We start from the raw sequence: 13,340 nt of genomic DNA on the forward strand, positions 1-13,340 counted from the left end.
TTCTTTCAACTCAAAAGATGAAAAATAGAACACTTTTGTTGTAAATAGGGAACATGACCTCTAAAATTGTTCTAGTTTAGTCGCAGGAAAATACGCACTAAACAAATATTTCCAAATCTACTGAAGTTTCTCCATTTTCCTAATATGCAAAACATACAAAGACAACTTGGTAACCAATACATTTAATTTGTAGTTTTAAGAACACTGACATAAACATGTCTCCACGCAATACTTCATCATATTGATCTCTTTGTACATGATTGTTACACTTCCCCATCTGTCAAGGGGTTTGAAGGCTGCTAAGGAGAGTCTTAGTCATGCTGCTAATGGAGCTGAAGGTGGCGCTGTCTGGGAATGACTGGAGGAAGTCTTTACCTTGTTCGACACTGGCACTCAACTGAGGATCCAAGGGCACGGAACCTGGATGGAAGACCATGGTCAAATGTAATTTTCAAATTCTAATTGGACTATTGCCAACATGCATTTTCCCTTAAACTCACCAAGGAAAGGTGACCCTATAAGTTTGGCTAACTCTTCACCACCACCTTTAGAAAATATATTGCTGCATTCCTTAAAAAAAAAAAAAAAAAAAAAAACTAGTCAAAATAGATGGGGGATGGACTGACAAAAGGATGAAATTGCACTCACTGAGCAGTGCGGGCAAACGAAACCACTCATGTTTTCTACGATTCCGAGGATGCGCACTCCGGTTTTTTTGCAGAAAGTTGCTTCTCTCCTGACATCCCCTGTGGACACCGCCTCCAAGACAACCACATTTTCGATTATTTAAGAGTCTTAATATTAAGACATGGGAAGGGCAACAAAACAAAACAAATATCAGGTCATACATAATATGTTCTTGTACCTGAGGTGTGGTGACCAAAACAGCCCCGTCCACTTTTTTATGCTTCTTGAGGTTCTCCAATATGGCCAAATGTTCATCAGATGTCCCTGGGGGTGTATCCACCAGCAGCACATCCAGCTTACCCCATGCTACGTCTGACACAAACTGACCAATCATTGCTAAAAGGAAGAAAATGGCCAATGGGATTAAGTGAAAAAAGATTTCTGCGAACGAATCCTTGTAGATTTACGCCACCGGTTTTCTTGGGCCCCCTCCACACAACTGCTTCATCTGGGTCGTCCAGTAGAAAGCCAATGGACATGAGTGCGAGGCTTTTCTCTGCGTCTGCATAGACGGGCACCCAACCTGAGTCACACTGATGCACGTTTGCACGATCCATGTTCAGCATTCGCGGGATGCTTGGCCCGCAGAGGTCTACATCCAGGATGCCAACCTGATGAAAAATGAAATTTAATATACAATAGAGGATGGGGAAAATGTAGGTAATTTAAAATGTTGTATGATATGTTTTAACTTGTTTATTGGGTAAGGAAATAACACCAGCCTTTTTCCCAGCATGCCTCAGTGCCAGAGCAAGTTCTGCAGTGATTGTGCTCTTTCCCACACCTCCTTTTCCGGACAGAACCAAGATGACGTGCTGTACTTCGGACAGGCTACTGCTCTCTATGAAGAAAGGAAGTGCATCCAGTGGATTCAGTAATTGGAGTGACAAAGTACAAAGCAAGTGGATTTTCTGGGATCTGTCCCAGAGTATTTTTTTCTGAAATTCTACTCCCCACATTTGGGAGGGGGAAAAAAAGCTAGGCAGCTAAGTGACGTTCTCATTCGAGTTTTTAAATTTTATTTTTGTAAGTCTTTAAAATATTTTAGGACCGTGGTGATTCGGTTCAGTAAGTATTTCTCACTTGACACTAGTAAGAGTTGATCTGGGTGCCTTTTCTAAATGTGTATGTCACGGTTTTAGCCTAGTACGCGATAATTCGAATTTATGATTAGAGTGCGCTGAATTTTCAGGAACAATTATCAACGCTAGTTGTATTTCATATCATTTCATTCTAGCCATGTACTGCGTTGAAAAACGTTTTATCCGTATTTTTTTAATCAAAGTATTACAACTATACATAAGTATTGAACGATAAAGTAACCGAAAGCTTACCATTATTCTGTTCCATAACTGTTTGGCAAACTACGCAGCATCCGTGCACACTGAATGCCGAATACACTTCCGCAAATGGTCACATGATTGAAGTCCCAGCCAATCATATGTTCCTTACAACTCATAGTGTCCAATGGCAGAGCGTGTTGCGTCCAAGTACTACACACATAATTGGATTTCTAAAACTACTGTTCTCATACGGACCAATGCTTCATTTTTAATCCCATGCTGGAATGTAAATTTAAAGTCAGATTTAAAAAATATGACTTTAACAAAATCATTAATTCTTATATTGTAACTGTACACTGAGGACGAAAACCTCTCAACTCCGACTCTCGTACTTGGTATCCAATGAAGTGAAGGCGGAGGCGTGGTCAGGTCATGTTTACGTCTGGCTTTGTGGGAGTGTAGAAGAAGTGGGCCACAGTGTAGAGTGCACCTGTCACCCACTCGGATATAGTGGCATGCTGACAGTCAACTGAGCCTTTGCTGCACAGCAGAACACCAGAACATTCCAGTCAGGTAAGAGCAAAAAGACTTTTAATACCATAAAACACACATTGGTTAGAAAAACGTATAACGGGTCTGCACATCTGTAGTGTAATGTCATGAACTGTAACTGTGTAAAACTGGCTAATAGTTCAGCTAGGTTCTGTACTAGCATTGATTTAATTTCAGTTGAATTGTGGCTTTTTTGTTGTTGTTGTATTGTTCTTCTAAGTAATTTATTGAAACTGTTCATACCAACGCTGGATGCTCACGGGACCAATTCATGCATTTACTGTATTTAGGCCAAAGCCCACTTAAAGTGAACTAGGCTCCAGACTAACTAATCTAAATTGCTGGCAATTATCTGGTACACCTGCTTGGAAAAGCAGCGACCAGCTGCTGTGGCCACTGGTGACTTGGGCTCAGACATGCTAGCCAAGTTGCTCTTAGAACTACTGTAATTGTTCAGTACTGTCCTGTACTGTAATTACATTTCATTAAATTATGAATTATATTTTTCCATTTATAACGTGGGAAGTTCTTTTATTGTTTCATGAAGTACTTAAACTTTATAAATGTAATTTTATGTAATTATTGGTATAATGAAAATATTTCCTATTGTATTAGTCATATAATATAATATAACATAATATTAAATACTGCTTTTGTGGGTTAGGGAGGCGTGAAAAGAATGTTGGAGAAGCTACAAGGTAAATGGTATGTGACCTAATTTGTGCTCCAATGCATGAGACTTGCTATAGCCGTCATCCCGGCACAGTGTCTGAGCAGAAGGTTGGCTGTAAACTTCGAACAGATACACACGTACGCGCATGCCAATTGTGGCATATGGTAGAGGGAGAAAATAGGCACGCTAGAACATAAGCTGTTCACCTCGTGTGTGCTGACTACTCGGAACCCGGAACCTGGAATGAAATGCATACTGATGCGCAGTACTGGGATGACATTAACTGTAGCTGTATTTAATTTCAGAGCCCATTGTAAAGTTGAGCTTTGATTTTAGAAAGCTGCTATTCCAAAAGAAACCATTTTACAGGTAAGTCTTTTTTCCATGTACTTTGAAATATGGGAATTCAAAATATTTAAAAAACTAAAATAATTTGGACTGCAAACCATCGTCACGTGTGATTTTTGTGAAACCTAAGCTCAATGAGCATGCTGTGCGTCTTATGCCACTTGCAGTGTCCATGCTGAGAAGGGGACGGAGCGGCCGGCCTCGGCCTTCGGCCTTGAGCGAAACCCAGCACACGATGGACTCGCGGATGATTGATTCGATGATGTCGATATCAGCTGAAGCAGAAGAATGGGAAAGCCAGACAACAACGCAGGTAGAGTGTTCCTTCACTGTAACACATATTTTTTTACGCCATCATTGGAAAGGAGAGCAACAGTTCCGACCGACACTCTTTTCAGTCATTTATCAAACACTTGTCGAATAGTAGAACACTGCCACAATAGCAGTATTTCTTTAGTACCATCCATGTTACCATGAAAGTAGGTTTACAAGCTGAGTGGACAGGCTTTATGAAAGACATGCTCTGCACCTCAAAGGCAAGGATGAGAGCGTTAGTATTTTTGGAAGGGGTCTATATTTACTTGAGTAACACATGACTACTATGACCAATAAGAACCATTTGAAGATTTTAGGGAAAGGGCTGCCTTTATACTGATAAAAGGTTATAAGAAAGGCCATTTTTCAGGAATATTGCTTTCAACAACTGAAATGCAAGTGAAACTGCCTGATAATACGAAACCTGTTGGCGATCATATTAGAGCTGTCCCGACTGGTCGACATAGTCGACGTCATCGATGACGTAAATCCGTCGACGAGCACAACATCCCGTCGACGGTTAACGAAGGGTTAAAAAATATATGCGTGGTAAGTTCAGAATGTCGGATGCTCTGTATGCAAGCGGGGAAAGCGGCACAAAGCCAAAAAAAGCGCACCAGAGTGTCCAAAAAATTGACTTATTTCAAAGAAACAACGGAGGGTACACTCTTCCGTCCTGTCTCTTCAATGCCAAGTTTGGCTGCACGTCGGCCGTGAATAAACACCTCAAGCGCCGTCACCCAGTTAATTTTTTTTTCTTTTCATTTTTGTACACCAGAGGGTGCTGTCGCCATACTGAATAATAATGTTTCATTGACAATGGGCCTATAAGTGCTATTAGTATTGTCCTTAATGCTAACTGAAAGGTTTATTTCATGTTATGGTTTATTTTATGGTATAGAAAATTATATAAGGTTAAAAGTTCATAAATATATACAGTATATACAGTGATTGCACTCAAGGGAGAGATTGTCAATGATAAGGTAATAAATTAAGGTAAAGGCAATTCATTGATATATAAATAAGGTTTAAAAGGAAAAAGATGAAAAGTTTTTGCTAACTTCTAATTGTGTTGTTTTATTTGTGTGCACCGCAGCTCTTACAGTGTGATTACATCAAGGATGGAATAAAAGTTGTAAACCATCAGCTTAAGAGACCACCTTTTCGATCGGGATGCTACACTAGTTAATTCTATCAGTATTTGAACTCATTGTTTATTTGTGATTTATTATTGTTATTTACGTGTTTATTTGTACTTTAATAAATAATTTAAGTGTTCCAATATGTTTTTTGTGAATTGATAGCGTCAACAAAAATTTCATTGTTAAATTAGTAAACAAAAACCAAAAAAAAAATTTTTTTAATTTAATTATTAGATTAGTCGACTAATCGTAAAAATAATCGGCTGACTAATCGGGAGAAAATTAGTCGTTTGGGACAGCCCTAGATCATATATATGGACTTGAAAGATACTGGAGTACTGCTGTTTGCATCACGCAGATCAGTGACGTGGAGGTTGAGGTGGATCACCTGACGAACTCACAGACCACCTCTGAGCTGACGGAAGCAGCGGCCCCTTCCAGCCTGGCGCCTGTGCTTGGGGAGTCTTTCTGCCAGTGTGCCTGCGCAGACGACCCGAATGCGGGCTTTGGTATCAGCACCGAGTGCCTCTGTGGGGAAGACGAAGATGGTGAGTCCAACTATAATTTGACAATTTCATCCTGTATTTTCTACCATTTATGATCTATTCATGTAAAACTCGTTTTTCTGTAAAGTGATTTGCTTAATGAATAATAAGAAAAATTTGCACGGTTGCCCTTTCAGACTTCGACTGGGTGTGGGACGAGCGCTTAAAGTCGTCTGGCGCCTTCCTCAGCTGCGACGAACGCAAGGTGAGCTTCCACTCGGACTACAGCTGCGGTACCGCCGCCATCCGCGGCACCAGAGAGCTCACCGAGGGGCAGCACTTCTGGGAAATTAAGATGACCTCACCAGTCTATGGAACTGACATGGTACGGGCAGCATTTGATGCAAATTTACTAATTCTGTATATACACGGTGCCCATTGTCACTTTGTACTAACTCTCTATTTGGTCATTTTGCAGGAAATTGATTTAAAGTTTTATGGCTCTAATCAAATCATGGGGATTTATATCTTGGTGTTCTATACGATAACATTTTCTGAATATTTTAAGAGGGATTATTCTTCAAATGAATTTTATTTTTAATGTATTTATCGTGAATTATAAAGACACTTTTCCATGTCTGTCTCCTCCAGATGGTTGGAATTGGAACTGCAGAGGTGAACCTGGAGAAGTTCAAATATAACTTTGGCAGCCTTTTGGGTCACGACGAGGACAGCTGGGGGCTCTCTTACACAGGTTTGGGGTCGGAGATTCCCGTGATTATGATTGCAACAGGTCGACAAAAGTAATCAGATGTTGGACTGCTCACCGGTTGGTCACGACCAAAAACAGAACACTTACAGTATGTCTTTTGAAGATGACGTGCATGTTTTTGTAATGTGCGGACTTTATTCAGGCTATAGCAGCCTCAAAGAAAAATGCTTTACCAACATCTAGAGATCCATGGCATATTCATCTTTGTTGGGTGGACATAAACAATATGTGCATTTTTAGTGAAGCAATGTTTTTTTTGTTTTGTGTTTTTTTACATCCTCTAAAGGTCTCTTCCAACATAAAGGTGAGAAAGTTAATTTCTCCTCACGGTTTGGTCAAGGCTCTATTATCGGGCTGCATTTGGACACGTGGCACGGTACTTTGACTATCTACAAGAATCGACACTGCGTAGGTACGTGCTTAAATTCTGTTATTGCCAATAGTGTCCAGTAAAATGAATGAGAAAAGCTGTATCTGTATGTGAAAATGTTTATTTGCAATAATTTAATAAATAGATGTGAAAATGTTTTTTTGCAATAATTTAATTACCGTATTGGCCCGAATATAAGACGGCCCTGATTACAAGATGACCCCTTCTTTTTCAAGACTCAAGTTTGAAAAAAAGACTTTTTGAACACCAAATTAATTTTTATACTGAAATTACAGTACATCCGAAACAAATGATTATAACAATATATTTGAGAGAAAAAGCGTGTTATTTTGCCTCATTCAAATCTTAATATCTGAACATTTAAATATGTAAACTAAAGTGCAATCACATTCGTAAATGAATGGCTTCTGGTTTTTGAAATGTTAATAAACCAGTCTGTTGTGATAAAACAACAAAATTGCAATAACTGCATTAACCATCAAAGTGAAGTCTAACGAACTAGTCTTGAAAATAAATCTGAATAAGGAAAAACATTGCAATAAAATAATGCAAACTGGTTAAACTTGAGAGAAGCTGAGATCTGTCATGACAGAACATCGCTTCAATGATATCTGGCGCCATCTAGCGTCGTGAATGGGGAGAGTAGCTGAGAACGGTCATGACAGAACATCGCTCCAATGATATCTGGCGCCATCTAGCTAGCGTCGTGAATGGGTATAATGTCAAGACCGCGAATATAAGACGACCCCCTCTTTTTCCGTCTTATTTCAATGCAAAAAACACTGTCTTATATTCGGGCCAATACGGTAATAGAAAAAACAAATGGATACTTTGATACATTTGTATTTATTCAATTTGAAAACAAAACCAAACAAAAAACGCCACAAATATTTATAGAATCAATCACAGAACAACATCCCTGTTTTTCCGTGTACAGGTGTGGCGGCCACAAGGCTGCAGAACAAGAAACTCTACCCCATGTTGTGCTCCACTGCGGCCAAAAGCAGCATGAAGGTGATCCGCGCCTGTTACACGCCCACCTCCTTGCAGTACCTCTGCTGCACGCGTCTCCGCAAAATACTCCCCACTTCCGCCGATGTACCGTCCGTCCTGGAGCTGCCTCCGGGCCTGTGCTCTCTCCTGCGCCGGCGGCTCGGCTGGGTGTTCTCAGTCACACCAGCAGAGGGGGGCGCCAGCCCCCCGTCTGAACCAGTCCTCAGTGCCTACCCCAGCCCAGTCCCAGAAGCTTGTTTTGAATCGTCGTGCTCCCTACTCTGCACTCCAATGCCTCCCAGCAGCAGCGACGACAACGATGACAGCCCCGGGCCAGAAGATCATCAGAGTAAAAGATGTCGCTGGATATGATACCTGTGAATCCATGAGTATGTTGCAACTATTCAGCCACAGATAAACACTGAACTCAATCTGACAGTGACGACGTCATGTGTAGCAGAGAGCTTCATGAGTCTGTAATGAATGTAAGTGACAACAGATTAGACTTCAAAAAATGTGGGGGAATGATGATTAGACGCAAGGAAAAAGGGAAATACTTTTTGATACTATGTAAAGAACGTTTTATAACATTTCACTTTCTTACTTGGAAAATCCTTCAAAATAAAAACCAAAAGACAAAAACATGGCCATACGTACATTATTCAGGAAAGAATCGTAATCAAGCCATGATTCATGAACTCTACTTACGTCCTGAAATGGTGTAAACATGATAACCAAGGTATACTTTTAGCTTGGTGACAACATGTGTCACATGATACCAGCTAGTTAACAGTCTAGAACCCTCAATAACAAGTCAACCATTTTGAGTTAGTCCAGAACCAGTTCAGGGTTCTGAGTGGTGAGACAGCGGTAAACTCTGGTGGAAATCTCTGGTCCGACACGCCTGTCTTTGCCTTCCCCTTTCACCACCAGATTGGCCAACAGCTTCTTTTTGTCCTCCTCTGAACTCAGGGCTTCATATGCCTGAAATACAAAAATGAAAACATTGATCTGAACTTGGATATTCAGCAGAATCAAAGTGGACCCATGACTAAACTATTCCCCCATCCTTCCTGCCACCTCATCTAATTTTACAAATCAAATAAGTTCTTTGAGTAAAAAGACTCTCTTCCTGATTGAGACGTACCCGCAGTAGCAGTTGAGGTGACGGATAGGCTGCTGTCACACAGGAGGCGGTAGCCTGACTAACTCTGTTGAGCTGCTGGATCTGCTTGGTCCACACCTGCTTGAGGCCAGAGCCATCCTTCTCCACCCGTGCCCCGCTAGCCCATGAGCCGTCCACGCAGAATGGCAGCTCCGGTTGCTCCGTGAGCAGCCTGCCAGGTCAGACGACAGCTGAATGTTTGTAGTTACAATAGTTCCCACTTTTGGACAAACTTACTTAAAAGGGCGTTTGGACAAGGCCTTGGTGACGGCGCACACGTGATCTGTAACTTCTTGCCAGCCCTCAAGAAAGACGACAGATGTGTTTTTGTACAGCTGCAGGTAGACGAGAACCTGGATGGAGACCAAAGGACACATTCCGTTTTTGTGGGTTTTGAGCACCAACAGGAGCTGATTCTACTGACCTCCTCAACATCCAGATCCTTTCCACCATATTTGGATTGGATTGAGTCACCTGTCGCATGAGCCTGTTTCCTGTCAGTCAGAAGCGTGTAACACAGGTGTCAAATTGGCACACCGTACTTGATGGAAACAAAAGTAACTGAAAGATAAAAATTACAAATATGTGTATTTTAGTGGCACCTGCAATGTGACTGGTGCTCGGTTACTAAAACAGTGAGCTTCTTCACAGAATCCTGATTGAGAGAAGAATCCAAACCTGGTTCCTCCTCTTCACTGTCAATCATCTGTAGTAGCAACGTAAAAAGTTCAACAAAACCATTGTTAGTTCTTCATTAATTCAAAATCATGTACGATGAAAACCCACTCTCTAACAAATATATTTTATATTTAGGGCTGCAGCTATAGATTATTTTAGTAGTCGATTAATCGATGAACTAGTTAGTTCGAATAATCGAGTAATCGGATAAGGAACATGAAAAAAAATACCTGAGGTGAGCCTCAAACGGTATAGAAAAATAAATAAGGATCTATGTACAACAAAAGAACAATTGGCTAACTTACATAGCATAACGCCGCTAGCTTAAATGCTACAAAACGCTCTTGACAAATGGTCCACACACATATTCCTACAAAAAAAAATTGCTAAATAGACATAGAAACTAAATAACGAATGCATAAAAAAAACATTAGCTCAAACAAAAACTTATGTTGGTCTTAACATGGAGCAGCTGGATTCAACCATGTGAAATGAGGCAGACTAGAGGGCAGTGTATCCACCCAAATCAATAAAAATTAATACAAACACTTTTAAAATTGACCATTACAACACCACTTTAATTAAACGAATACTCGAAGCAGCAAAATTTAATTCGAATCTTTTTTCCTAATCAAATCCTCGAGTTAATCGATTAATCGTTGCAGCACTATTTTTATTTTTTAAACCATCCAACATTCTATTACTAGTATAACGAGGGTTTTTCCAGTGTAAAAAGTCTAACTGCATTTTTTTACTATTAAAACTTATGTTCAATTTGAAAAATCCAAAATTCAATGTCCTATTCAGGTTCAAACTTACTCCAGTCAATGTCAAATATACAGCAGAAAATTTGCTATCAGAAATTATGCGTTTTGACAAGGGCTGTCAAAATGATCTCGTTAACGGACGGTAATTAATTTTTTTAATTAATCACGTTAAAATATTTGACACAATTAACGCACATGCACTGCTCAAACAGATTAAAATGACAGCAGAGTGTAATGTCCGCTTGTTACTTGTTTTTTGGTGTTTGGCGCCCTCTGCTGGCGCTTGGGTCCAATTGATTTTATGGCTTTCAGCACCATGAGTGAGCATGGTGAAATTATTGACATCAACAATGGCGAGCTATTACTTTATTTTTTGATTGAAAATTTGACAAATTTTAATAAAACGAAAACATTAAGAGGGGTTTTAATATAAAATTTCTATAACTTGTACTAACATTTATCTTTTAAGAACTACAAGTCTTTCTATCCATGGATCGCTTTAAGAGAATCTTAATAATGTTAATGACATCTTGTTGATTTATTGTTATAATAAACTAATACAGTACTTATGTACCGTATGTTGAATATATATATATATCCGTCTTGTCTTACCTTTCCATTCCAACAATAATTTACAGAAAAATATGGCATATTTTAGAGATGGTTTGAATTGCGATTAATTACGATTAATTAATTTTTAAGCTGTATTTAACTCGATTAAAAAATTTTAATCGTTTGACAGCCCTAGTTTTGACACCAAATTTGTGACTTTTTATCAGATATTTGATTATATAATTAATTGCCCTCCAAAATCCTTCGATAGGCAAATTTGCGCAAATATGTAGAAGTAAACATCAGTATTTTTTATACTTAACCTACTGGATTTTTCCATTGTAAAATATATGCCTTGGCTCAGTAAAGGTTGAAAAGCACTGACCGGCCTAAAACAAAATAAGATGAGAATAGAAACTTACTTTTTTTACAGAGATTACCATGTCTAAGAATTCAGAAGGTCCAATGACCTGCACCAGCTGGTCTTCTACATCTGTTGCTGACACGTCATCAGACAGCTGGAGACATTAAAGATGTCAATTAACACAGTGGACAGATGTATAAAAATTAATCTGGAAAGTTAATGGAGGCATACTTAGTTAAAGCAAATATAAAGGGGTTGGACAAAATAATGGAAACACCTTTAAAAAAAAAAAAAAAAAAACTAGAGTATAGCCAAAGATTTTACTCAAGTAGGAGTAGCATTAAATAATATTACTCTAGTAAAAGTAGACATCCAAAAATTTAATCAAGTACAAGTAAAAAAGTATTCGTTGAAAAGAATACTCAGGTAATGAGTAACATTGTGAGTAACTGCTTACAATGTGTTATTTTAAATAAATGTTTTATTCTCAGCACAACATAATCTTTGTGAACCGTCATTATTATTATTATTATTATTATACTGTATTAAAACCTATTACATGACCATATGACGCCAAAAAGATACACAAAAATCATCGAATTCAGACCAGAACAACATAGAAACATTCCCCGTCTAAAGAGCATGAGTGCCCTCTAGCGGAGAAAAACATTGCTACCACTGATTGGTATAATGGAGTCATGTGGTTATTGTTGCGACCTCTTACTGGCGAAACTGAGACAGCCACCGTCAGCATCTTTGGCAATAATAAAGTCAATATGGAGAACAAAGACTGAAAATGTAACGACTCTAGAGTAGCCCAAAGTAGTGGAGTAAGAGTAGTGTTTCTTCAGATCTACTCAAGTAAAAGTAAAAAGTATTGTGTGATAAAACTACTCTAAGTAGTATATTTTTCTCAAGAAGTTACTCAAGTAAATGTAACTGAGTAAACGTAATGCGTTACTACCCATCTCCGGGCGTAGGTCCGCCTTTTGCGGCAATTACAGCCTCAATTCTCCGAGGCATTGATTCATACAACTTGTGAATTATTTCCAAAGGAATTTTAAGCCATTCTTCAGTTAGAATACCCCCTAACTGTTTTAGAGGCGGTGAAAATGAACATTTTAATTGAATCTCTAAAACTCACCATAAATGCTCAATAATGTTGAGGTCTGGGGATTGTGCCGGCCATGCGAGATGCTCAACTTCTTTAGAATGTTCCTCGTGCCATTCTTTAACAATTATCTTCAATGATTATGATGCCAAAATGTTAGGTGTTTCCATTACTTTGTCCAACCCCTGTTAATAGGTACCTGAGGTAAATCCCTGGTCCATGTGATGCTGTTAGGAAGGGGTTGTTTTTGGATGCTGTACTGCCATTCAAAAGAAGACACTGTGCCAAGCAGGACGTCAGAGCCTTTCTGTTGAAGGAGAGCTGGAAACCAAGAATGTGGCAGCTGAGCAACTGGGTGAAATTGTATATTTACCTGTACTCTTCAAATCCCACTCACCATCCTTGTCACTAAATGAAAATTCCATGGAACAAATACCTACCTGGATCTATGCAGAGAGTCAAACATTTAAGATAGTTTTCAGGCTTGAGATTGTTGAGATGTTGTGCAGCTTCTTTCCTTCTCTGTACCTCCTTCTTCTTCTCCAGCTTCTCTCGCTCCTTCACAGCTCGGATCTTCTCTCGAGCCTCCCTCCGTAACCTGACTTTCTCCTTTTCCGCCTCGATCTCCTCTTTGGAACGGCGTTTTTTCGGTGGACTTGGCAGTTCATAATCATACGATGGTGGTGGAACTAAAACGTTTTTAGCAGCCAAATTGTTGGACCCTTCATCAAGTATTAAATCGCCGATACCTTCAACTTCCGTATCCGAATCTGATATTTCCCATACGGTAGACGTAGGCACCGTGGACATACTACTTGTTCAAGATTTCCCGAGAATTCGTTATAGTTTAGTAAGTCCCGCCAATCGGTTATGATACTTATTTACATTCTGCCTCCAACAGTGTCTGCTGAGGGTCATGTAGGCAAAAGGCGTGTGACGGTATTTGTTAAGGGTCAAATTAAAAAAAAAAAAAAAAAAAAAAAACACGTTCTTAATGCAGACGTAATTACGGACAAAAACCAACCAGATGTTAAATATATGGGGAAAAAAAGTTTACACTGG

At 39.3% G+C, this 13,340-nt stretch overlaps 3 protein-coding genes across 6 annotated transcripts; 1 reads left to right on the forward strand and 2 right to left on the reverse strand.

Moving 5' to 3' along the window:
- The first annotated feature begins 110 nt into the window (after window positions 1–110).
- spsb3b (splA/ryanodine receptor domain and SOCS box containing 3b) lies at window positions 111–13,262 on the forward strand. Of its 3 annotated transcripts, XM_057826429.1 has the most exons (9): window positions 1,610–1,755; window positions 2,379–2,543; window positions 3,501–3,564; window positions 3,711–3,856; window positions 5,359–5,548; window positions 5,683–5,870; window positions 6,137–6,239; window positions 6,544–6,669; window positions 7,586–13,262. In XM_057826429.1, the coding sequence occupies exons 4-9, from the start codon at window positions 3,716–3,718 to the stop codon at window positions 8,011–8,013; spliced, it is 1,176 nt and encodes a 391-aa protein (XP_057682412.1). In that variant the 5' UTR covers window positions 1,610–1,755; window positions 2,379–2,543; window positions 3,501–3,564; window positions 3,711–3,715; the 3' UTR covers window positions 8,014–13,262. The 3 variants fall into 3 exon arrangements, with proteins under 3 accessions (XP_057682413.1, XP_057682412.1, XP_057682414.1); XM_057826430.1 differs by lacking the exons at window positions 1,610–1,755; window positions 2,379–2,543 and adding an exon at window positions 111–1,585; XM_057826431.1 differs by having other exon boundaries at window positions 1,611–2,543; window positions 3,532–3,564.
- On the reverse strand, window positions 171–2,106 carry nubp2 (nucleotide binding protein 2 (MinD homolog, E. coli)). 2 transcript variants are annotated; one of them, XM_057826434.1, is made up of 7 exons: window positions 2,022–2,106; window positions 1,410–1,528; window positions 1,100–1,298; window positions 866–1,023; window positions 649–759; window positions 501–570; window positions 171–420 (listed from the first exon to the last, which is right to left on the reverse strand). In XM_057826434.1, exons 1-7 carry the CDS (start codon window positions 2,035–2,037, stop codon window positions 281–283), a joined length of 813 nt encoding a protein of 270 aa, XP_057682417.1. In that variant the 5' UTR covers window positions 2,038–2,106; the 3' UTR covers window positions 171–280. The 2 variants fall into 2 exon arrangements, with proteins under 2 accessions (XP_057682417.1, XP_057682415.1); XM_057826432.1 differs by lacking the exon at window positions 2,022–2,106 and having other exon boundaries at window positions 1,410–1,661.
- LOC130909677 (probable crossover junction endonuclease EME2) lies at window positions 7,187–13,196 on the reverse strand. Its single transcript, XM_057826428.1, has 8 exons — window positions 12,719–13,196; window positions 12,478–12,599; window positions 11,226–11,321; window positions 9,409–9,512; window positions 9,231–9,300; window positions 9,044–9,159; window positions 8,789–8,978; window positions 7,187–8,625 (listed from the first exon to the last, which is right to left on the reverse strand). Exons 1-8 carry the CDS (start codon window positions 13,086–13,088, stop codon window positions 8,470–8,472), a joined length of 1,224 nt encoding a protein of 407 aa, XP_057682411.1. The 5' UTR covers window positions 13,089–13,196; the 3' UTR covers window positions 7,187–8,469.
- Window positions 13,263–13,340: the final 78 nt, after the last annotated feature.

This window comes from Corythoichthys intestinalis, chromosome 21 (assembly GCF_030265065.1).
Source record: "Corythoichthys intestinalis isolate RoL2023-P3 chromosome 21, ASM3026506v1, whole genome shotgun sequence".
In the NCBI taxonomy this organism is placed as follows: Eukaryota; Metazoa; Chordata; class Actinopteri; order Syngnathiformes; family Syngnathidae; genus Corythoichthys; species Corythoichthys intestinalis.